The 25,015-nt window shown below is 40.1% G+C and overlaps 1 protein-coding gene across 2 annotated transcripts in view; it reads right to left on the reverse strand.

The window, feature by feature from the left end:
- Positions 1–286: 286 nt before the first annotated feature.
- Positions 287–25,015, reverse strand: part of RAPGEF5 (Rap guanine nucleotide exchange factor 5) — a 165,393-nt gene continuing 140,664 nt past the window's right edge. For both annotated transcript variants that reach the window (XM_054385178.1, XM_054385179.1), the window contains 9 exons: positions 23,212–23,309; positions 21,353–21,475; positions 20,020–20,198; positions 16,756–16,846; positions 14,161–14,211; positions 12,942–13,029; positions 10,666–10,730; positions 5,663–5,717; positions 287–1,922 (listed from right to left, as the gene is read on the reverse strand). In XM_054385178.1, coding sequence (XP_054241153.1) covers positions 1,804–1,922; positions 5,663–5,717; positions 10,666–10,730; positions 12,942–13,029; positions 14,161–14,211; positions 16,756–16,846; positions 20,020–20,198; positions 21,353–21,475; positions 23,212–23,309 — 869 coding nt within the window. In that variant the 3' untranslated portion in view covers positions 287–1,803. The remainder of the gene's footprint in view (positions 1,923–5,662; positions 5,718–10,665; positions 10,731–12,941; positions 13,030–14,160; positions 14,212–16,755; positions 16,847–20,019; positions 20,199–21,352; positions 21,476–23,211; positions 23,310–25,015) is intronic.

Here is a 25,015-nt window from a genome sequence, read left to right on the forward strand (position 1 = left end):
GAAATTTCCTCTGGTTTGTGTTCTTGCACTGCAGAAAGGAGCCTACCGCAGCTAGTATCCTCATCTGAACACTTTTGGTCTGTTTGCACAAAAAGAGTTATTTACAATATGTGCAGTCACATCTACAGAAGAACATAGGAAATTTTTACTCCATGGCCAGCAAGAGTTTATTTTTTTTCCCTTTGTTTTTACTGGGTAAAAAGATTTGTTTTCTTAAAAAAAAAAAAAGAAAGAAAAAGAAAGAAAAATAAAATAATAAAATCATAGAATATTTGAGAATAACAAAGTACAAGCAAATACATTTCTGAAACATCTGTTTCATTTACAATAGATCTATACAGTATTTCACAGATGGGAAAACCGAATGCATTCTACAGAATCCCCCACAGACTACTTGGTTAAAGCTGCTTTTTAAAAGATCCATTTAAACCAGAGATAACACAATGATGAAGCATGCTACTTCAGGATTCCCACAGTTCAGTAAGGGAGCATTTTCTTGGAAGTCTTTCTCATGGGAAAAATATACAATGAAGATGGGCAAGCAAAGCAATGTATCTTTCCTGCTCTGTAAAGGGACTGTAACTCTTGAGTCAGTGTAGAAACATGTGCCAGACAGAGCAGCACACTGCACACTGCCTGTGGCATTCACCAGATTATTTCAGGACAACTTCCCAGCACTGTAAACCAAAGCTATGGTGACAGTGATGCTTAGATGTAGGTCAGCTGTAGACGTGACTTTAGAAATGCTGCCTCCATATATGCCCAGAAGTAGTACTTTTAGCTACATGAAAATTGGCTAGGGCAGAGGTGTGAGACAGACAGAAGCAGTAAAGGGACTGTGATGCTCACAGCCTGGTGGGTATGCAGGTAATTACACTGGTGCCCTGTAAGGTGCACCCTTTTTCTCTTTAGAAACTAGGAGTGTGTGCAAGTTAGGTGAGATTTTACCTGCTGAAAGAGTACTTCCAGCAGGTGGGTTAGGAATGGATCTAGGCATTGCCTCTAAATAGGTGCCAAGGAGATTGTAATCCAAGAAGAAAACAAAGCTCCTTGTATAGTAATTTATACTAGGTTAACTGCAAGAGGTGGTACTGAGATAGCTGAAAAGGAAGAAATAACACATTTTCAGTGTCCAAACAATTGTGTCCACAAGTGGATTGGCTCTGACAGTGTGTTTTAGAAAGAAGATTCTTAAGGGACCACAACAGCATGAACTGCTTACTGCTGACCTTCACATCACAATGCACTCTTGACTTTCGTTTGGAGAGCTGGTTTTTTATATTCCCATTTTTGGTCGTTCACCCTTAGAGCAAATAAGATCCTCCAGCGGACTCAGGGGAGCTGCGCAGATTGCAAAGTATTTTTGGCAACGATGCTTTGGCAGCCTTGAATTAGTGAGGTACGTGCTGTGGCCAACAGAGAGTCAATCCCTTTGCGGCATGCTGCTTGCTGAAATGTTTTGCTGCTGCGACACGACAGTTCCTTTCATTCTAATACTGGCAGAATCAGCATTGAAAGCTACACTGGACCAAACAATACTTTCACAGAAACCAAGCTCCTGAGCTCAAAGGATGCAGCTCCGCTCCCTCCCATTCTGGTGACCAGCGGGAATGGCACCAAGCTTGCCCTGCAACTCTGCAAGCAGCTCCTCTGCTGGCTCTTGCCTGATTTTCCTGTGCATGTTGAGTGAGCTACTGATAAAACTCAGTAAACTGTTCTGATATAGGGAAGCAACATGCTTGGCATAAACATTCACTTAATTCAAAGTGCTGCAGTTACAAGGTTATAGGAAGCTGTGTGTGCTCACACTCGTGGCTCTATCCTGTGAGAAAGCTCAAACAGAGCTTGCTGGTTGTCAATGACATGCAGGTGATGGATGTATGGCTTCAGCTCATGATGCTCTTTTGAAGGAACTTCATTGCCTGCAAAACAGGAGAAAGGGCAGATCAGAAAGCTGTGCTTTCCTGCTTATCTGTCCTGAGCATCACAAAGTCCCTGGTGTGCCAACCTGTCAGATGCTAGACAGTCAAATAAAGACAAGCAGTGATACAAAGGACTTGCTATTTAAGTGCAATGCATGAGTTAACAGCTAGACACAGAAAACAGAAGAAAGAAAGAGGTAGGTAATACTGGGCAGCCAGTGTACAAAGAGGAGGGACACTGGATGACAAGCTGACTCTTTCCGAGTGGAAGATTTACTCCTGCTGGCAGTACAGGCAGTCCATCCTTTCCCCGTAAGGATGGTTCAAGGTTTCCTTTGTGCCGCTTTGTCAGCACAATGGGACCTTGAGCAGGGGTAGGCAACCCAGCCTTTAACTTTTAAACAACCGCGGCACAAGTACACAAGACAGCAGGCCCTGGATAATTTCCTTCAGAGCAGGTGAAAGGTGACAGCGCAGCAGACAGATGCAAAACCTCTTCAAAGCTAGTCTGACAGTCCCTCACGTTTTCATCTGTTATGCTTTTATTTCTGATCTAGTAACAGAGACAGGAGTCATGCTGTCATTTCATGGGAGTTTACCCAGCAAAAGGAATTAGCTGTGTAACAGACAAACTGAAGGGTGGTTGAACAGCAGATGTTTTTCTGTTGCAAGCTTTACGCCCAACAGTGGTTTGTGGGAACTCGCCGCCTGTGAAACTCTTCAGCACAGCTGGTGACCAGCAGAAATGGAAAAGCTAAGCCCGTGGCCATAGGACCCATCAGACAGGCAGAGAAAGCAATGAGATACATTTCCTACACGTTGCTGACTGCTGACAAACGAGCGAAGGTTGAAGAGCTCTGCTCTAGACCATGTCCTCAAGGAATTTTTAATAACATTACCATAAATTAAAAACAGAAAACCCCTCAAAATTCCCGAGCCAATCAGCTTAATTTGCACACTCCCTCCCTCTCCTTTGTTTCATTATCATCCTTTTCTCCATGCTCTCCAGCTACACAAGCAGCTTTCCAGGAATCAACCATCCCACTTGTTTCGAAGGAGTGCTGTGTGATGCCATGTAGGTAACATGGGATCTCAATGCAGCCAGTTCCACGTGTGGCTGATAGTGGAGTTCCCAGGCAGCTATTTTCAGGAGCTCTTTCTGAGCAACTAACTTGAGAAATGTGGGAGAGAGCAGAACAACATGATAAATTTGTGTCAGGATACAGAGATGACCTTTTTGTTCTGAGAGAAAAAGATCACAGCAGCTGTGCTGAATGCACTGAAAAAAACATTTGTGTTTCTCATTAATACCTGAAATGGCAAAAGCTTGGATTATTTTATTTTCTGAGGCTGGTTTGCCTGATTTGGGAAATACTACTATTTGTTTGCAGGATTTAGGAAATAAAAATATTATTTCCATTAAAAAGCCATTTTAGTTTTGCTTGGAACCTAACCAGTTTCTAATCCAGAAAGACTTTGGCCTGCAAGCTTAATGCACATAATACAGTTCATAAACAATAATAATATCCCTTGCTTAGTTTTGTTTGAATTCTTTCCTATAGTCAGATGCCTGCTGCTCTCAGGCCAGTCTGGGAATTGATGCAGTACAAAGAATCACATTCCTGAGAGCAAAATAAGCCCACTAGAAAAGGAAACTGTCCATAAAGTCTCAATAAATATTCAGTGAATTCATTTCATGCCTAAATGAATTGAAAGGGGAAAAAAAAGCCTACAGGGATGTCTGTATAAGCTGCTTTTTAAAAGCCTGCTTTACAATAAATCAAGTCTGTGGTAAAATAAATTAACAATCACCTACTTCAAACTAGCAGATTATATGATAAATCTCAAGTATTAACCTTGGATTTATGTTGCAACACTTACAAACACTTGGGAAAAAAAAGGCAAAAATGAGATGAAAAATTTGCAGAGAAGCTGCAAAAAAGTGAAAAGAACAAAGGGAAAGAGAAAAGAGAAAAGAGGAAAGAGGAAAGAGGAAAAGGAAAAGGAAAAGGAAAAGGAAAAGAGAAAACAAAAGAAAAGAAAAAAGAGGAAGGAGAAAAGAGGAAGAAGAAAAGAGAAAGGAGAAAAGAGAAAGGAAAGAAAGTAATAAAACAACTTCATTAAAAGGAGCCAGTGCTCCATTTTATAATGCCAAACATTTTAACTTACAGAGGCACGGTTTGGATTAATCAATTTCTCCTTCAGTATCTGGTTTAACAGAATAAAAACAAAAGGCACATCCTTCTCCTTCTCTCTCTTATGTATCTCGAAATAACACAAGAACCTTAATACTAAGGAGCCTTTGTTTAAAAAAAAAATAACCAAAACTGTCCATACAGGTGGTAATTCTATAGAACAAATGTTCAGCAAAGCTCTGAACAGTACCTATCATTCTCCAAGGTGCATGTCTTCATGCACATCATTAGACACACTGACAGCTGCTGAAAATTCAGCTGGAAAAAAAGAGAAACATGCAAACTCTTTTTCATCCCAAGGCTGCAGCACAATTCTGAACTTCTCTTTGGAGAAGAGGTTTTAGTGGTCTTGAGAAATGACTTGTTTAGAAAGTTTAGGGACATTGCCTAAAGTGTCCCTGTTCTGTGCTTAACCTTAACACTGAGAAAGAGGAGAAACCTTGTTTTTCCTCAATGTGCAACAAAGCAAGCTGGGGTCTTCTGGCATGGTCCCTTAGGGTTGGGTTCTCTGGTGGCTAACAGGTAGTGATAGGACTAGGGGGAATGGAAAACAAAAGTAGAAATGGGTAGATTCAGATCGGATGCTAGGAAGAAGTTTTTCACCATGAGGGTGGTGAGACACTGGAACAGGTTGCCCAGGGAGGTGGTGGAAGCCTCATCCCTGGAGGTTTTTAAGGCCAGGCTGGATGTGGCCTTGGGCAACCTGATCTAGTGTGAGGAGTCTCTTCCCATGGCAGGGGGGTTGGAACTGGACAGTCCTTGAGATCCCTTCCAACCCTAACAAATCTATGATTCTATGATTAATAAGGTGGAAACAGAAAATAAACTCTTTTGTGTGGATGAGGCACTTGTGCCTCGTTTCCTATCAGTATAGATCCTCCAGTGTCTAAAGCAGACAGATCTCTATTTGCAGGCTTTCCCTAGCAGGGTACTAACACAGCTCCTTCTTTTCTATCTGGTCAGCTAAGTTTTGTGAAACCCACGAGATCTTAGTACCTTCAGGACTTCTACCATTTTGTGAAATGTCTTTAAGAACCCAAGCTAAGCAAACGATTGATGTTGGTGAAAAGCCAAGTGAAAAGCTGTTGTGATGAATGCCATCTTTTTAGCTACTGGAAGCCAAGACAGCTGTGAATCCATTACCAAAATACACAGAGTAGCAGGAGACTGAGGTAACTCATTTATAGCTAGGAAAATGAGAAAAGGCAGCATACATTAGAGGTCTCCCTCCATTATTAAGTGCAGCTGGTGCAGATCTTACACAGTATTTTGAGGAGGTGATAATTATTGCAGGAAAATAGTTCATGAAAAATTTGGAAGCTGTTTCTACAAACATTTTGTAAAGTAAAACTTCATCCAACCGTGCTTTCTGCTATGCTGACCTTCAACAATGACACCCCCTCTTGCCAATTGGCTAAATAATCGACAATCACATTTTGCTGCTGTAGTAAACCTGAGGAAACGGGGGAAAAAAGGCAGAATAAAGCTCACCCTCCTCAAGGCTGTACAAAGGTAAAATAAAAGTAGCAAATTTTGGCTACTCACCAAACTGGTTATTTCTGCAATGTCTCAAGGAGCGAACAGTATCTGCAATCATGTGCTGCAAAGACAAGATGCAAAATGTCAGTACAAAAGTCTGAGATGGATTCTGTCTCTAGGAAAACCTGGAAAAGAAATCTCCTTGCCCTACATTGCACAGAAAGAAAAAAAGCAACTGCAGTAAGGTAGAAAATTAAGCAGAAGAGAGGCTTTACTCCTTGTCTTAGTGAAAATTCATGATGAAATATGGTTAGTCTAGAAGGCCTTTACTGATATCACACAGATTAAATCACAACTCCCCAAGGAAAGTGGTAATGAAAAGCAGACAAACAACTGCCTTTTTTTTTTTTTTTTCAATTAAAGAGAAAGCCTACAGCAGGGAAGTCCTTTAGCCTGGATGGGTGCTTCTTGGTTCAGCCCCCAGCTTTAGTGCATTATCCAGGGCATTTGGTAGCCTGCAACTTCTCTTTTTGTCTCTATGTGTTATTGTATTGGGTTTGGCTGAGCTGGAATTAATTCTCCTCAAAGCATCCTTCTAGTGCTGTGTTTTGCAGCAGTAGTTGATAACACAGCAATGTTTTGGCTACTCTTGAATAAGTATCCAGGCTGAGTCTTTCCAACATTTCCCCGCCCCAAGAGTATGCTGAAGGGTGGGCAAGATCTTGGGAGGGGACGTGGCTGAGCCAGACTGGCCCAAGGGGTATTCCATGCCATATGACATCAGCTCAAACATATGAATGAAGTGAAAGAAGGAAGTGAGGTGGTTCATCCATAGCATCTATCCTCCTAAGGAGCCACCAAGCTTAGAAAGCCTTGCTTCCCAAGACCAACCATCATCCTTGCTGCTGATGGGAAGTAGAGACTAACATCTCTCTCTCTTCTGCACAGTCTATTGCTTTATTTATTTTTTATTATTAATATTGTTATTAAATTGCTTCTATCTTATTACTAGCTTTTCCCCTCTCCCCTGTCCATTTAAGGAGGGGAGTGATAGAGCAGCTTTGGTGGGCATTTAGCCCCTAGGGCAGGGCCAAACCACCACAGTTATCCAATTAGCCCCTTTATGGCAGGGCCCACACATTAATGCATATTTGTATAAAGCCCAGTGCAATCAGGCACCAGTATCAGCCAAATAGTTTTCTGCAGTATGATAACCAGCATAAAAAAAAAATTAGCCCACAGCCCAAATTCTGCAGACCAAGCACCCTGACATCTCTGAATGAGGCTATTCTGTAGGAAGACTATTTTAAAAGAAGCTGGTGCCAAGAGGGATGTTGGATGTTCACAGCTCAGGTCTTCAAACTACGAAAAGTGGAATTGTTCACTATAAATTGGCAGTGCTGCCCATGAAGCTCTTGAGGCATTACTTTTCTATTTGACTGCTTCTGTGGCAACTCTTCATCAAATCTAGTAATTAATTTAAGCAAATTGTAGTTAGCAGGAATGCTATAATAGCTTGTGCAAACAGCTGATGTTTTTCTTGCATCTCCCTCAAAAATATTCAGAGGTGGAAAGGATTAGCTGATTTGAGCCGAGTATGAGTAAGATCAGAATGATGCAGTACAGCTCATCTCTGAACACCCTGGGAGTGGCTTACAAGGCTCCTCCACAGAAAAGCTTATCACAAGAGCATGTTTAATGGAATCTTCATATTCCTTTCATCAAAATTATTTTTCCTGTTGCCCGCTGTGCTTCATTTGCCATGAAATCACGCAATCTCTTGTGCTGATGTCCTTGCACTGATTATAATGAAGTCCTAATGAGATGATTTCATGATCAATAGTGTGAGTACTGGGAGAGCTACAACTTCCACCAGTGCTGCTGCTATGAAGTTTTCAGGATGATACCCTTTGTGTTTGGCTTTTACAAGTAAGAGACACCCCATCACCACACTGTCATTCTTTGCTGTAGTCACTGTGGGGGTCCATCCTAAGACTGGCTTCTGAAGGTGATGCTCTGGCAACAGAACATCTTTGTGTAATGCTCTGTTAATACAGAATCCCAAATCTCCTGACCTTAGTAGCCTAATCAGGCATTTCTGTCTGTTTCAAAGTTCTGGGATCCAACTGTAATACAGACAATCTGCAAAGCCAATGTTATTTCCTGGCTATTCAAACAGGTGCTTGCATCCCATTAGTGTGCCAAGTAACACATATTTCTTATGGCCTTTCAGCCTACCAGCTACTTAGAATCACTCCTTTAACTGAGAACAGCAAAAACTCAGGCTTGGGAGCTGCACAGATATTTGGAGGGTGGGGAACTGAGAACCTTCAGCTGCAAGCACACAGCTGAAGGCGCTAGATAAGAAGGTGATACCTAAAACACTAATGGCCATTGACCTGCATTAGAGTTTGTGGAAATGTGGCTAAGACGTCATTGCTAAGATATGGATAATGGCTTACTGTGGAAAAAGCCCTGACAAAGGCACATTTCAGTGAAGCAGCTCAGTACATACTATGGAAACACCTTGAAATGCAACAGTGTAAGACCATATTTTCATTTATTCCTTTAGATTTAGTTGAAGAAGTGGGCATTGCACTAAATACCAAGCTAACACTATTCTAGACCAAAGTTTAGTCAACATAGAGTAAAATAAACCACTGCAATCCATTTGACTTTTGTCAAAACTAGGTAAGATTCCTGAGACAAAAGATTGTTTCCTTTTCTTCTCTTTGCAAATCTCCTTCCTCATATGTTGAATTAACTTTTTCTCCACTGCAGTCTTGTCACGTCAAATCAAGTTCAGTCACGGTAGGATTGTTGAGGCCATGATGGGCAAAGAATATAAAAGAAGGAGGGATAGTATGGAGAGAGAATATCTTTAATTAAACCAGCTGATACAGTTGGGAAAAACAACAGTTCAGACTGACAAGTCCTCCTCCAGGTGATATGTTTAATGCAGAAATTAAATATTTCACAATATTGCTCCAAATGGAGAAATGAGAATCTATCTTTGCTTTGAAATTGTTAAGTAGAAATTCTATGCATTTATGACAGTAAGTTCCTGCCCCACAGCAGTAATCTGCTATGGTAGAATAATTCTTTTCTTCTTTTTCTGCAACAGCAAATTTGCAGGTGAGGTTCAGTGGCTTGATACAAGCTAACCAGGAGTCAATGTCAATCCTAATTTTTCTCAGCAGAGGCCAGAAAGGGCTCAACACAGTACAGAACACGAAGGAAGACGTTCTTCCTTGGGACAAAACCCTTGTAATTAGAAAAGAAATATGAACTGATGTATATGTGATCATGTGTGATGCACTGACGAAGTAACTTAGTATCCAGCTGAGCCAGGGCAATATGCATACTGCCTGAGGTTCCCATCACTTATAGTTAAATCTCTTCCCAGTCCCCACTTCCTAAATTTGCACTATTGCCTGCATTCATATGTACACAGGGCTCCTCTAGACAGCACGCTCCTGAGAGTGTGATCTGACTAATAATTTGCAGGAAGTGTCAATTTAAACCACCCTCACCCCACCACCATCACCTCAGACTCTCCCCACCCCTGCCATTTAAAATGACCATTAGCCATTTGCATGGAAAAGGTGAAATCCTGGCTCACTGATGTCAATTAGCAAAGCTCCCACTGCCTCTGGAGACACAATGGTGACAGGAAGGAGAAGAAATCTTAAACCAGGAAGCCCAGCATACATTAAACATATACATGACTAAGCAACAAGAAAAAAGATGGTCTGGCTAAGATTGGAAGAAGGATCAGATACTACATATTCACTATATAAATATATGGGCCAGTGGGGGGATTTTAGTAACAATTACTGTGCATCAAGGGCTAGTTTAATTTACATGTTAATTGGGTGTACTTCCAAGAGGCAGTGAAGAAGAACATGCTAATGAGTTTTATGCAAACACCTAAAGGTCAAACAGTTAATGGACTTGGGACAAGGAAACCTTTCATTAAATGCAAATCAGTGTTCTTGTAAACTCTGCAACAACAACAAAAAAAAAAAAGGTGCAGAAATCAAACAGAAAACATAAAAAGAGCTCAGGTTCAAAAGTCAAAGTCTACATCTGCTTGAAAGTTGAAAGACAACATACGTTATGGCAGGATGTGAAAATAAGTTCAACATCTGGTTCGTGGTTACACGTTCATTCTCAAACAAGCATAAACACATGGAGAAAATAGCTGGGAACAATTCACCAGGCACAGCCACCTGGCACAGTCCCACAGCACATCTAGAGCAACTGGGAGGTACATTTGGGGTTCTCGATCAAATATCCCAGGTCAACAACAAAAATTTTAAAACTCCAAAATTTCTACACTCAGAGATATAAACGGTGGCTTTCAGTGCTATGAAAATGTTATCGGTAAAGAAATGAAACAAGCAAATTAGATAAATGAGGCCTCCATCAGTAATATCATGCCAGAGTAGCTGTCATATGATGTCTACAGTAAACGTGGCAAAAGATACAATGTCAGTAAGTGCCCTTCTACATAAAAGTTAGTCCAGTGGTATTTACAGTCAGTTTAATTCATATTCCAGACATTATTTTCTTCATTATTTCACCTAGACCAAAAATTTTTCTTTCTTTTAAGATCTCTGGAATTAGCATTCTAGTGACAAGTCATAAACAAGAGAAAGAACCCTTTTCTTTAGTGCCATAAGAAAAAAAGGAAACATAATGCAGAGAAAGCTGAAGCAGAAGAGCTTAACTAAAGAGGAATATTCCACAAGGTGGTGCAAAGGAATAGAACTCACTGCAAAGATAAAAAAACGGGTGGACTGTGTGGCAATGACTCTGCCCATCACAGGTTTAGCCATTTTACACAGAAATGAGGATAAAAGGAATGAGAAAAGAGAGGAGCAGAAGAAAGGGGCAAGGGAGATAAAACTGCTGACTGTTTAATCCTGCTTGTTCTTTTTTTATCCCTGTTTATTTCTTCCTCCTTCAACCAGAAGAAAACCTTGTAATCTCAGAAGATAAGAAAGGGAAAGGGAAGAAGAGAATGTGAATCTCTTTGAAAAACAGGAAGGACAAAATTAGCTTACCAGCTTTTCAAAATTAACAAGGTTATCCAGAAAAGTTTTATTTCCTTCATGAATGAATGTTACATCTGAAAAAAAAAAAAAAGGAAAAATAATTCTTTTACGTGGCTTTGTTGTTTAATACAAAGAAATAAAATGACTAAATAGCAACCAAAAGAAAAATAAGGACAAAGTATCCCATTAAGGATTGACACAATACCTTTTTACAGCAGAACAAAAGCCTGGTATAATGATGACATGCAGAGATTATTAGATAACAACACTATGCACACATCGTAACAAAAGGATTTTCAAGTGGGCGCACAGACTTCTTCTTAAACCTGGTCTGTGTTACTCCTGGGGTGTGTACCATAGGGGATGGCTGGGAGCAGGCAGTGGCATCCAGAGGGATGACCCTGCTTGGCATGCCTGCTCTCCACACTCTGCTTCACTAATCCAGCCTTGCTGCCCATGGCTGGGCCTGGGATGGGGCTGGCTGGTCCCGGGATGGGGCTGGCTGGTCCCTGAGGATGCATCCAGCATGGTCCCTGGGCAGCATCCTAAAAAGGAGAGCAGGCACATTACACCAGCTCTCCTGGGCTGCTTTAGGACACCCAGGGAAAGGGACAGGGAAAGGACACAGCTTCAGGACACAGGTATTACTTGTCTCTGTATCAGTGCAATTAGAAAGTACTGATCACATCTAATACAGAAATTCCACTAGAAGTAGAAATTTCTACACAGCTTTTTGAGTCAATGACAGCAGTATGTGTATCTCTGAGAGTGGAAGGAACAGAAATTTGCTTTGTAGCCAACAACTAAGAGTCAAGATAAATTCAGCAGAGCAGAAAATTGCATCTGAGCTAAGTTGTAAGGGTACCTCACAGTACTTTATTACATATTTGAAAAATCTGCCTGATTTTCAAAAGCTGTGTCTGTGTGCTGTAAGAGAGCCCCTCATTTGAATTTCATTAACTTTAAAAAGGACAGTCTCAAGTTATTTTTCATAATTAAAGACTATTAATGACTTCCTTTTTTTTTTTTTTTCCTTGAAACTACTCTTGTTCCTCATGTGTTGGAAGTATGGTCATTTGCTAAGTTACTAATGATTTCTGCACTATCAACGTTATGCTCTTGGCCTTGGAAATAACATTAATACAAACATGCTTGACCTGGAATAAAGTCCTATGTGCTGTGGAATACTTTGGGAATTACCAGCCTTGGCAATACGTCCTTGTAGATAACTGTGCTGAAGAAAACTACTGTATGCATTTGTAAAGTCTCCTTGTTGTCTCCAACAGAGATATGAATCCTGCTTGGGTACATGTTCTTACAGGTTATATTGTAGTGCTGTGCAAACATCATAGCTACAAGCTATTTGTTTGTGTTTGCTGCCTGTTTTCTGCAGGCAAAATGTACTCGAGAATACTGTAAAAATACTGATTTTGAAGCCTTGGTAATTGTATCCACCTGAATTAATGCAAACTTCTTTGATGTGTGCAAAGGGGGGAAGTGCCTGATGGCTCCTCAACTGTCACTGACTGATCTGGAGAGCTGCCTTCAAACATTTTAAACTTGCAGCAGCAGCAGGTTGGAATAAACAGCCTAAAGAGAACACTTTTGGAATACAGGAATAAACAAACGAATTTGCCATGTTCAAAGATAAGGCAATTAATAATTAATGACTCCAAGACAACAGAATTTTTGAAATACCTGCCAATTAATTAGCTACCCAGCTTACTGCCTTAAGCAAGTAGTTGTATTTTAATAGTTTATTTTTTTTTTAATTGCTTTAATGCTAAGATTTTATTTATCTCTTTCAGACCTATGGGAGACTTGAAAATCCCCTCCTCTTGGGGCAGACAGATGGGTTAGGTTTTACCCTCAGGGTTACACCAGGTAGACTCATCCCATCAAGGCAGGGCAAGCATCTCAAAACAGGCATCTCAGACCAGCAGCATGGCCAGGACCACTTATGCGGGTGCAGCTCAGTGCAGCTGGGCAACCCTGTTCAGGGTTTTACAGGGTCTCAGTTCCCTGTTGAAGAGGATGTGGTCAAAGCAATGGCACTCTGCTCTAGCCACACCTGACAGGAAGGTACTGACGTTTGGAGGCCTGTGTGAACATTGCCATCCTCTCCCCATCTTAAAAGTCAGTTGTTTATCATCCAGACCAAGTGGTGTCTTATGGATACCACTACATCTGCCACACATTTCTCATAAAGCAACTAGAAGGAAAAATCACCTTCCGTTTATTTTTATTAATCACAACAAAGAAGAGCAGTCAGGTTCTAACATTACCTTTCAGAAGTAAGGGCATGAAGGGGATCTTCGGAGATTTCATTTTCTTGAATGCATCTCTGTAAGCTTTGTGATTCAGAGAAGGGTCCTACAAAACCATTTGGGTAATAGAGAGAAAAATCAATAGGCTATAAAAAGAGCAATTCTAAATCCATTACGAGCTTATGATCTGAACATGATTTAGATATAAAAGGTTTCTTCAGGAAACAAGGTAGATAAGGTTTCTCTCAGCTAGGTGACTTACTAAACTGAACAGGAAACATAAACAGTGAAAGAACAAAAGCAATTCTGTTCCTACAGAGGAAGCAGTACTGAAATGGGAGTAAATCACAGAGTAGGTTCTCTTGGATTGCTCCGTAATTTCCCCACAAATTTCTGTCAGTAAAATCTCTTCATCTTACTGCCTAGCATAAAATAGATCCCAGAATGTAGTGCTGATTATTTTTTCTTTAAAAAAACAAACAAACAAAACCAAATAACAAACAACCAAACAACAACAACAACAAAAATCCAACAAAACATGCTCTCAGATCAATGAAGCATATTGGAGATTTTCAAAGAAAATAACAGAGTCTGTTTTTCAGTGGTGTTGTGTAAGCAATTAAAAAAAGTCCTGTCAATTTCCCATACAAATGAATGTTTTTTTGTACACCAGCTCAGACAGAATCTTGAGAACGTATTCATTTTATAAAGGGCTCTAAGTACAGAAGCGTGACGGCCATTAAAGGCTGGATCTCATGTTGCCTGCACCAGGCAGTGATCTCACCACGCACCCATTTCCATGACAGCCAGAGGAAACACTTGTTTATTCAGCTTTGATAATGGTGACAAAGACCTAACTTAGCCTCACATTCTGATTTTTTTTTTTTTTTAAACTTCAGCCGTCCTTCTTTTCTCCTGACCCACGGTACGTTGCTTTGGATAAGGGCTGATTAACCACCAGAGCAAAAGACTAACTTCCAAATTCATGCTGGGGAATCAACACTACACATTTGCCTCTTCTCTGCCCTTCCTCCAGCTGTCAGGAGTAGTCTTTTTTTCCTTTTTGTGTTTGGAGACCACCTCTGAGCTCTGGGGACATGTGTGGCCTTCAGCAAATCACAGATCTGACATGACAAGTTCCAGCTCCAGACAATGACAGGCAGCCTCCAAATAAATTAGGAAGAAGAAAGGCAGCTGAAGACAAGCAATGCCATTCTGCTGTCAACACCATACTTACTGTCAAACTTTCGAGTTCAGTGAAAAGTTTCTTGAACTTCCCGGGAATTTTCTGAAGTAAGGAAAACAGAGAGGGGAAAAAAAAAGTTAATTTAGGCAGAAAAATGCTGAGGCATTTTTTTTCTACTAGATTGCCATATGTGAAGTGCCTGCTGAAAGCACCACCAGGCAATTAACCTCCACAACTTGGCTCCAAGAGCCCTAATTACAAACCGTGTTTGGTGTGATGTCAGTGAGGCATCAGAGCCTGCAGCCTTATCTTGGGGACCTGTATCCTTCTTTTATGGAAACTGCTTGTTAGCAGCTGCTTTTCCTTTCTTCCCTAGCTTCCATGCCTGCTGCATTTACCTTGTTATCTGTATCAAGTCAGCAGCCGAAACACAGGCTGAGAGTTCAGATACTGTGATCATATCCAGGTTAAATCATTTGCTGTAATCAACCTTCCCCTAAACCATAGGTTCTGAAAACATGCATCACGCTCAGTGCTGTTTGATACACCAGTGCTGACCAGTTTTACTGCTGGCATAGGCTGGTGCCAGAGAAAGAGAACTTCCCTTAAAAAGCCATTACTACCTCTCTGGTATCTCATCCTAATCACATTGTAAGGTACACAAAGGGAGTCCATGCACAAACTAGCTTCCTGACCCACATGCTAACACCTGCTGTGGTCCCACAGCATCCATTAGAGCACCTCTAAGATGTTCTAATGGATTCACCTCGTTATACTCAAAACAATCATTCTACAGTTTGAATTTAGCTGCTGGTTATTTCAGACTTGAAGAATGCTGTGTGGACCTTAAACCCAGTCTATTTTTCCCAACCACACTAGTCAGCCTAGTGAAAGATATCTCCTCTTGTTCTTTTGTCTTGTTCTTTTGTCCTTACACACTGACAGCCACAGTGGCACCACCAAGACAAAAGCCATTTAGGACAATTAAGATTAAGTGGATGTGCTGTATGATTAAAATGCTAAAATAACTGAACATGAGATTTCAATTGCACATTTTTAATACTTTCAATCAGGGAAAGTTAGGCTCATTAAAACAGTGCATACTGCAGATTAAAAAAAACCCAGAAGACTATGCTTGAGAGCATAGTAGATGTTTAAGAATTCAAGTGTAGAGCCAATGTAATTCAGTGTCTAAATGGTTGCTTAAATTTAGGTGGTTTCATTTACATGTGTAAGTAATTATAATTAATTTATAAACATTGCTCTTCTTTCTAGAAGTCACATTACTAATGCAAATAATCTGCTTTGGAAATTTCCAGTGCAGTAAAGTTTTACAAATTATTAAAAAACCCCAAAAACCCAAAACCAAAAAACTAAATGCCTGTGACTTCATAAATATTTTGCACACAGATATGTGACATATGTAGAATGATACATATGCAGATGCACTCCTTCTTCTGGACAAGCCACATATTCTGCATGTTTCTTTGCAGGAGAGATCTACATCATTGCCACTGGGTGCCTTCGATACAATAATTAGTCCCTTCTAGCCCTCTAACAAAGCCCAAAGAAATGAGACGAAGGCAACCTACAGGGGCAGGCAAGGGACCTTGAGGGACCTTTTAAAAATAGGAGGGACAAGGAGTTTCTGCATTGTTACCCCCAGGTATGTGTTTTTCTCCAAAATTTCTGCTTTTCTTGTTATTTAAAGTTAGCTACTTTTGCCTGAGTCCCTGTAAACTCCTCCCCACAGACGCAGTCATTGCTCTTGTTGACATACAGAGTGATGTTTCCATATTCATGATTTTAGCTAAGGGGAGGAAGCTTTGCTCTGGAGAGAATTAGATTTGTAAATCTCTGATGGCCATTTCAGCTGTTGGTGCTCAAGAGAACTTCCAAAGCAGGCAATCCCAACTGTTCTCTATCTCCTTGTATTACAGATTGATACTTTTTGAGTGCTTCCTGCTTGTGGTGTTGAGGGCATGAGGGAGGAATAAGGTTTCACCTCATCATACTAAATTACTTCTTCCCCAGTTTTGGGTTCATCAGCAGATATAGTAACCTTGCCCTCAATAATTTACTTGGACGGAAAAAATCCACAACATCAACACAGATTCCAGGGGTACCCTCCTCTAAACATCCCATACTCTGTTTAGCAACTGGTAGCTCCTTTAGCAGGTAACTCTGCCCTCCAGTATGCTCCTTATTCATAGCCCATTTCCTAACTTCGTTGTTCAAAATAAGCAGCTGCAAAAGAGGTAATAAAAGGAGAATGGAGGTGACTTCTGCTTTGTTGTTTGGGTTTTTTTCAGTGAAACTATTCTATAATAAAAATGTTGCTTGTTTGGAGCCACCTTTGTAAGACTTTGGGTTCTGAGATCTACTTCAAATGCTAGGATAATTTACTCAACTTAATTTTAAGAGGGTTTTGTTCTTATTTACAAGTCATGGATGGACACATGGTTTTATCTGAACAGCTGTGCATCTCAGGTTTCAGGTCTCAAAGAATTTTCTTTACTGGTACTCGTTCCACAATTGATTTCAGCATGAACACCCAATAATCAAAAGAAAAGGTAATTCACCAACATACAACCTTTGTGAGAAATTGTTTTGACAGGGTCTAAAAGACACCAAAGTGTGCCTTACCTCCCAGGTCTGAGACAGCCGGCTGACAGAGGCAGTGTTGAGACCCATAACAATGGCAAAGAACGAATTCAGATTCCTTTGGGCTTTACAGCTGTGGAATAAAAATATGAATGCTGTATTCTGATTTTTTGTACTCAGAATCAGTAGTCTAGGTTACTGAGTCACATTTCAACCCTCAGCACTAACATACAATCATCTTCCAGATAATGAACTCATTAAAAGTCCTCTTATGACCACCTTCAGACTAGGTGATCAGGTCTCTAAGAAGTTTTTTAACAAACATTCCACTGTCTCATCAACCCTGTTGTTGGCAGGTTATTTTTTTCCCTTTGCTGTCAAAAGTAATTTTCCCTTTTCAATGTTCAAGTTACCGTCAGCTGCCCTTTATCATACAGAATAATTCCTTGACCTCTATTTTTTCATCCCCTTTTTCATCTTTTCTGTAAATTGTACATCATCAATTCCTTCAATTTCTCTTTATGGTCATGGCCTGCAATCTATACGATGTCTGCATTTCCATATTGTTATTATCCTTCATTGAATTCTTTGGAATTTATTTTAACATTTCTCTCATGTGTTTCTGTCTTACCAAGGATATTCAGTCAGACAGTGAGAAATGAAGAATCATAATTACTGGTTTTGGCTCTTAAGTTCTCACACCTTTCTCCTAGGCAAGTACAAAGCAAAGAGAAAATTATTTATTTGGACCAGCATCACACTTTGTCCTTGCCTTTAATTTATAATCTATTATCACCCAAGGACCTCTGTCACAAAGCTGTTCTTTACAATCATGCATTTATTTCTTCAACTCAGCATTAGCATTCCCTAGCCGAATTGCTTTACATCTATCTAAATTAAATCTTATCCTACTGTTGTTTGCACATGCCACTAGACTCCTAAGATCTTTTTTTTCTTTTCCTATCCTTCAATGCATTTGCAATCCCTCATCATTTTTATTGTCTGAAAATCTGATTAATGTTCGATTTACATATCCTATAAATTAGTTGCAGTTAGCACTGGTTCCAATACAAGCCCCTGCGGAATTTGCTTGATACCTCTATTCTTCAACATTTTAACCACATGCAACCAGGCCCTGCTTATTTCTAGTCCATTAGGAAATCTGAACTCCTGGTATATCAAGTCCTTTTCAAACAGAAAGATTCCTCTTCCTCTTGCAGAATCTTGAAGACCACTACAAACCTGTGTGCATCTGTGTGTGTGAGGCTGAGAAGTCCCTTTTAAGATAATTTTAACTACAAATGAACCCACTGCCTTCACACAGATTTATCATCAGGGAAAATGATGTGCCAAGGCCTTAGACTGAAAACTTGCCAGCTCTTGCAACAAGTTTTACAAAGCTTGCACTCACTCCTGCATACTATCTTGAGAGTTTGTATTTCTCACTTCAGCTGTCTTAAAAGTTAATCCTAACTTTGTTGCTTTGACTCCTTGTATCGTTAAAGTCAGGCAGCTACCAGAGGTAATTCATTCTAAACCAAGGAATGTGTCCAGCACAACCTGGGTAAACAGTCCATTGGATGGGCCCATTTCTCACAAAGAACTGTAGAGAGAAGATAGATCTTTTACAGCCAGCCACTGCTTCGGAAGCAAGAATGCTGGTGCTGTAATCCCTTTATTCTAACCCTATGTAGAATTGTTTCTCTAAATCCTCAACATGTTAATTTCTAACATGCTAATTCCTTTTCTCTGTCTTTACACAGAAGTGTAGGTATCTGTGTTTCAAAAACTCTTCTTTTTATGTATTGACACAGAGGTGTAAAAGCCTTCCACCTTCACAGAACCCTGGCCCGAGCTTGGAACAAAGAATAAGGAGCAGTCAGAGCTTCGCACAACTCCCCACTCCGCTGCCTTAGTCATGAACAAAATACCAAGGCTGTTTGGCTTGTGTCTTAGGATGAAAGCCTTGTGCTCAGCACACTATGCTTTCACCCTAATTCTTCCTCTTTCACCAACTCTTCCAGAACTGCTGAGATATGATAATATCTTCCATTAGAAAGCTGCTGTTCTGATTAAAAAAGATCCTGATCAAACTACACTCTCAGTTATTTGTGTATCCATTATTTCCCCATCTACCTACTATGATGATGGGTGCTTCTGCAGTGCACTGGGAGAGTTATCTACCTCTTACTGGAAATTTTATTTAATCTCCACAATCTCCAGCTTTTCACTTAACAGAGATGTAATCAATTTAAATAGATTTAAATCAGTTTTAGCCTGGTGATAAATATATCCCTATTCATGTCAGACAGACAGGAAGCCTTTCCTGGAATGCAGGTATGCTACTGCTGTGCAAGCAAGGCACACACATCAACCATTTTTTCATAACTGAACCAAACTGGGGCATTGATAGGGCATAAAATGAACTTTTTACTGGATACCATAAAACTCGTGAACTAAATCAAATCACATTTATGAGTTGCACTAGATTAGATTAAAAGAATTCATTTCACCACAGGCACTGCTTCAGCAGAGAACAGTTCTTTTCTATGTAAGTGCCTTGCAAATTAAATCAACTCAGTCGATGAAGAGAGCAAGTTATACATTTTCCATGAATATGCATATTCAAATACTGCAGAAGACCAACAAGTAGAGAGAGAGGAGAAGAGACTGGTTGCACGTATTTGAATTGCCCCATTTCCTTGATTACTAAAATAAGAATGATTACAGAGAAAAGAACTCTCTGTGTACAGTATATATCTGTGTTCTGTGCCCAGGCATAGAACCAGTGCCAGCACTTTTTAGTAACAGTGCAAGAATAGACTGTCAAATCCAATTAATGAAGAACCTCTCCTCCAATAAATAGAAGAATGCTCCACAGCTGCTTACTGCAGCTGTTTTCTCCTCTGGAGGTTGGACTTCCAAAACTTATTTAAGAGTTTTTTTGTTTCTCTGTAGTCTTTGGTGAGTAGCTGTGTTGCAGCTCAAATCATTTGTAACATGGTCCATGGGTTATCATTGCTGAGAAAGATAACTCTGCACCATTAGGGATTTTGCAGGTCATGCTACAGATACAGTGGTTAAGCTGCTGGGGAAGATCTGAGCAGCACACACTCCATCATGTCTAGTTTTGGCCAGTGTTTGCACTTGTTATTTATGGATTGTTTTATCTAGGTATGCTTACTACATTATTAAAACACAGGATGACAAATGAGTTTTCTTTCCTCACTTTTGCCACCCTACTTCTCTGCTCAACAACTAAAGCATCTGAATTCAAGGATTTTTGTTGCAAATTTAGTGACTTACTGGGCAGCAATCTTAATGAACTTTTTGACTAACTGTACACGTTTGCAGAGCTGGCTGCAGAGGAGGATCTCAGTGGCAACCCAAAGCTGGACTTCGTTGCATCTTTGAAGCAGAAGGCTGAGGTTCTCGGTGTTTTCAGCACTGCCCTGTCTGCTGAATGTGAAGTATATCAACTCTTGCTGCAAGACATTGACAACGTTATTAGGGATATAAAAACAATTTAAATGTAAATGAATCATAAATTATTTAGAAGTATGCTTTTGAAACAAGACTTGGTGACAAATGGTTATTATGCATGAGCCAATCACAAATGACTCAGTGTCAAGGTTTAGCTTAGCAAAACCCAGAGGCTTATTACAGTAGGCAGCTGGACTGGAAAAGCAAGACATGCTTTTCTCGTGAGATTTCCTGCAGTTCCACTTCTGGCTACAGCCAGCTATAGGACACAGACACTTTGTTTCTGTATCTCAACACTTCTGTTGCAGTATGAAAAAGAAACCATATAAAACCACTGCAGAATCTGAAAATTTCCCATTCAAGTTCTTCCTAAGAATAGCCAAGTTTCCATCAAGGTGTGGGTCTTGTTTTCTGTGAAATAAAACAACCCACTTGACCAGTTCTAAGTGCTTAACATGAATAATAGAACCCAAAATGGAAGATCAAGGAAAGCATGTGCTGAGAAGCAAGGGCATTTTCCATTCATTTTCTCAGGGAAGTCAACAAGCCTTTCAGTGAATGACATCTTCCAGTGACATTTTTCTACTGTGTGTTTTACTCAGCAGCTCATGCCAGAACCTATCAAAGTCACCGAAGCAACCCACCGGACATTGAAATGGGTCATTATCCCATTTTACAAAGCCTGTCTGGTATTTTTTCTCTCACAGAAGCCTAAGAAGAACACTAATGTGACCATTTAAATTGCTGAACTGGTGAATTCTTTTGTGGTTAAAGTGATATCAAGGACACCCATTTGTGGAGTCCTATATTAACAGACACATTAGTGAGTGCAAAGGACAATTTGCATACATAACATATTCATGCAGACAGTTTTTAGGGAATAATCATGCTCTTCCAATCTCTTGAGGCAAATCTCAATAAAAGTCACCAGGGAACATATAAACTGTTACAAATCTTTCAATTTTTTTTTTTCAGTATCAATGATTGCCACACATCTTTTGGACCTGCTTCAATGCCACTGCTGCTGAGAACTTCCAAACCATGCTGTCTTGATGATGGACTAAGCATGAAGGAATATTGATGCTCCAAAACACATTGTAATAGCACAACAATGCATGAAAGTAGTATACCTGGAAGTGGATGAGGTGCTTCTTACCTCATGAATTGCATTGAAGAGGCTCCAGTCAAAGTTTGTTAGTTCTAAGGCGAGATCCCAGGTGTTGATACCCAAAATTCTCACAGACCTTTGCTGCAATTCCTCGTTTTCAGCAAATGGGCTCTAAATCAATAATCAAGAGTAAGGAATTCCTCAGTAAATGCCTGAAGTTCTGCAGTGAAACAGCTACTGGACCAAGGTATGAAAGAGAGCTAGGTAATCTTCTCTAAGTGCACTCAGTGTTTTTTCCCTTCCCTAATCAAAATCAAGGAGTTATAGTCTATTTAATAAATGGCTTGAAATAGGAAATGGGTCAGTAGAATCAATGATTTGCTATTGGATTAGGCCATCTCCCTCTCTCTCTTTCTGTAAACCTCAAATATAAAACACTGACCAAGCAGACAGCATAATGAAAATAAAATCCATGAAACCATCAGAAAACAAAATCTGAACTAAGACAACAGGAAATGTTTGTATTATAAGATAAAGAAGTCATTCTGCAAACACACTGGATTGAGAATAAATGCACACAACTTATCCACCTTTACAAATAGCATAAATCCATTCATTTTAGGATTAATCTGCTCCAATTGTAATCACCAACAAACAGTAAAACACAGTGGGTCCTGATTCACAAAAGTTACTGAACATATTACTGGTATTGCTGGTGTTAAAGGTCATTTGACATTTCCACTGTCAGCTTGAATTTGCAAAGGTTTGTATTTCTCCGGGTTTTTTACCTCATCAGGCTGAAACTTGGCACATGAACTATCTGCCAAGATGAAAGATTATTCTTATAGTTAAGCCATTACTTTGGTGCTATATATCTGACAGTTACAGCAAGTTTTGCGATTTTTATTGTGTAACTAATGAAATTAGATTGGCTGTCACCTGTCTGCACTGGAAACCTTCCCTTAATATTTGCATTTTTAGAGGTAGCTGGAACACCAGAGATAATGGGGATGACAGATTACAATGATAGTGGTGTGTCAGCTCTTCAGGGCACGTTGATCCAACAAAACGTAAATAGACATTTCTCATCCCTAGGATGTGTTGCAGAGATCCGAGCGGTACTGACAAAATGTAGAAGTCAGTGGTGATACGGTCTCTGTGTTTTCCTCAAAATACCTGCATAATGAGCAGAAAGCCAGTGAAAGAGTAACTCTTTTGAGTGCTTGGCTGTTCTGCCTCACTTGAGGTTTTGTAATATCATGGGGGAAAAGAGTTTGCAACCCCAGTTTGTGAGATAATGAGAAAGAACTGCCGCCCTTTGACCCACTTCCCTCCACAGTGCCAGCAAGATAGAGAGACAGATAGAGGAAAGGAAGGGAAGAAGACGTACCACCAGTGATACACATCCCAGCCACAGATCAACTGTGGAGTTGCTACAACTCTGGGGTCACATTGCTGCCCAGCTATTTTGGTGGAACTCAAACAACATCCATTTCCACATATAGTAATTCACAGAGTTTGTCCACCACTTTGTATGATTATGCACTAGCCTACATGTTACATAGCCACAAGGTGGAGGGAAGGGTCACATGGGCCATGAAAAATCTTCATCTCATCCAGTCCTGTACAAGCCCAAGTCAGCTTTTCCACGCTGATGTAAATTGAGAGATTTAAGCAGTACAGAGGGTTTAGCCTGTTTCAAATTGATGAACGAATTCCATTTCTGTTCAATCAAGTAACTGCTGTTAATGCAGCAGGTTTTTTCATGTACAGAACAGCTCAGTAAGCCTTACTAAGAAAGCTAAAAATAAACTCTGTGTTGAAGAAGCCCCCTGAGAGGAACATTAATTTCTTGATCTGGAGTCGAAGCAAATGAAAACTGGCAAGTATATAATACAGATCCTTACCAAAGATTCAGTCAGATCTTTGCGGTAGACAAACATACGACTGGAGGACTCAAAAGACTTTGAGATAGCCAAGTCATTTGGTTGCAGTTCATGCTTTTCTGTAAAAAACAGAAAACAAAAAGGCCTCAGAAGAAGAGTAAAAGACGCATATGAGAAAAACAATACAAATATATTTGTAAAGCCATGTGAACTTCTTAGCACATAACTAAGCATCACATCCCGTCCCTATGGAGACCATCATCTCCACTGTATTCAGGCACAATAAAGGCAAGGTGCATCTGATGCTGGACTAGAGCACAAAAACTTCCAGCAACTGTTTTCAAACTGGACTTCAGACAGGCTATACAAGAAAAAAACCCTTAAATCCCCCAGTCTAACCTCCTATGCACTACAGAACACTTCAACCCAATGTATCTACTGTAAATGTAGGGATTTTTGTTAGAGCAGTGTCTTGGCCTCCAGAGACTAGGCTGTTGTGTGCCACTGGCAGACAACAGCAGGGGTGGAGATGTCATCCACAGCCACAGCCGTTCAGCAGGAATTGAAATTTAAAATATCCTAATGTCATTAATTCATCCCATGGAGCAGAGCTAAGAGTCCTTTATAGTATGGTATTCACAGAAATCCCTCTAGGCCTAGAGTAATTAATTTAGGAAACATAAGAGTTAAAAGAACAGAACTAGTGACAAAAAGAAGGGATGGGGTTTTTTTGTTTCCCCTGTACTGGTTCAGTTCTCAGCAGTCTGGGATGCACCAAAGAAAGGTGTAAGGAAACATAAACCAAAATCCAGAACACAGTTTAAAAACTGCCATTGGAATACTGTCTCTTCTTGTGGGCTCCAAGTAATCTTCTGGAGACCTGACACAGGAGATTTGATTACAGCAACAGTATTAAAGTAGAGCCAAATGCACTACAAGCACGTTGACAGCTACCTTGGACTTCTCATTGCTCATGAAGGAGGAATAAGACCAAGAGGAATCTGAGAGTCAAACATCATTTAAGACTGTTTTCTTGCTTATTCATGCTCACAGTGGCACCAGACACATTCATGTTGAACTACCAGCATTTTTTTCAAGGTAATTTTGAATAAAAAGAGCTTGCTTGTTCATTTCAGGAGTACAATGAAATGAGTTCCCCAATGTTTATACTGCTGCCCTTCAAGTGGATAGCAGATGACAGTCTGAGTCATGCAAACAGGGGAAAAAAAGAAAAAAAACAAAGGAAAAAAAAAACCAAGTGTGGCAGGCTGGTATTTATTGCTCACAGCACAGGAGTGACAATGCATAAAAGCAAAGAGGCTAAAATTGTGGTATCGTCCAATTAATTCAGGCAACATAACTAAATAACATTTTAGGGGTTACAATGGTCATGTACAAATGACAGTCCTGTTGTATCTGCATTTTAATTAGTGTTTCTCATTGAACAGCCAAGTGGCAACCACTTCTATTCTATAGCTTTCTTAGGAACCAATGTGGTTGGAAGATAATATTTCATTATTTACGAACTGTTGGTTTTCTTCAGATAAGTAGGCAGTTAGCACCAGATTTATTGCTATCAGAGCAAAACTTGCCCTGCTCTTGAAGAGATAACAGCAGAACAGTGATTTTGCAGTGTTGTAAAATGAGCTGGAGGCAAGGTTGGGCACACAGAAGGGTAAAAAAAAAAATGTCTGCAAATGATGTAGCCTGGCTGGCTGGGACATGCAAGTGTAATGGTCCCATCTGGTCACTCCACGCCCAGGCTCTTTCCCTGCCACCTACACTGGTGCCCTGAAAAAAAAATGGTTATTTAATCGAGTCAGTG

The sequence above is a fragment of the Indicator indicator genome, chromosome 11 (assembly GCF_027791375.1).
Source record: "Indicator indicator isolate 239-I01 chromosome 11, UM_Iind_1.1, whole genome shotgun sequence".
NCBI lineage: Eukaryota > Metazoa > Chordata > Aves > Piciformes > Indicatoridae > Indicator > Indicator indicator.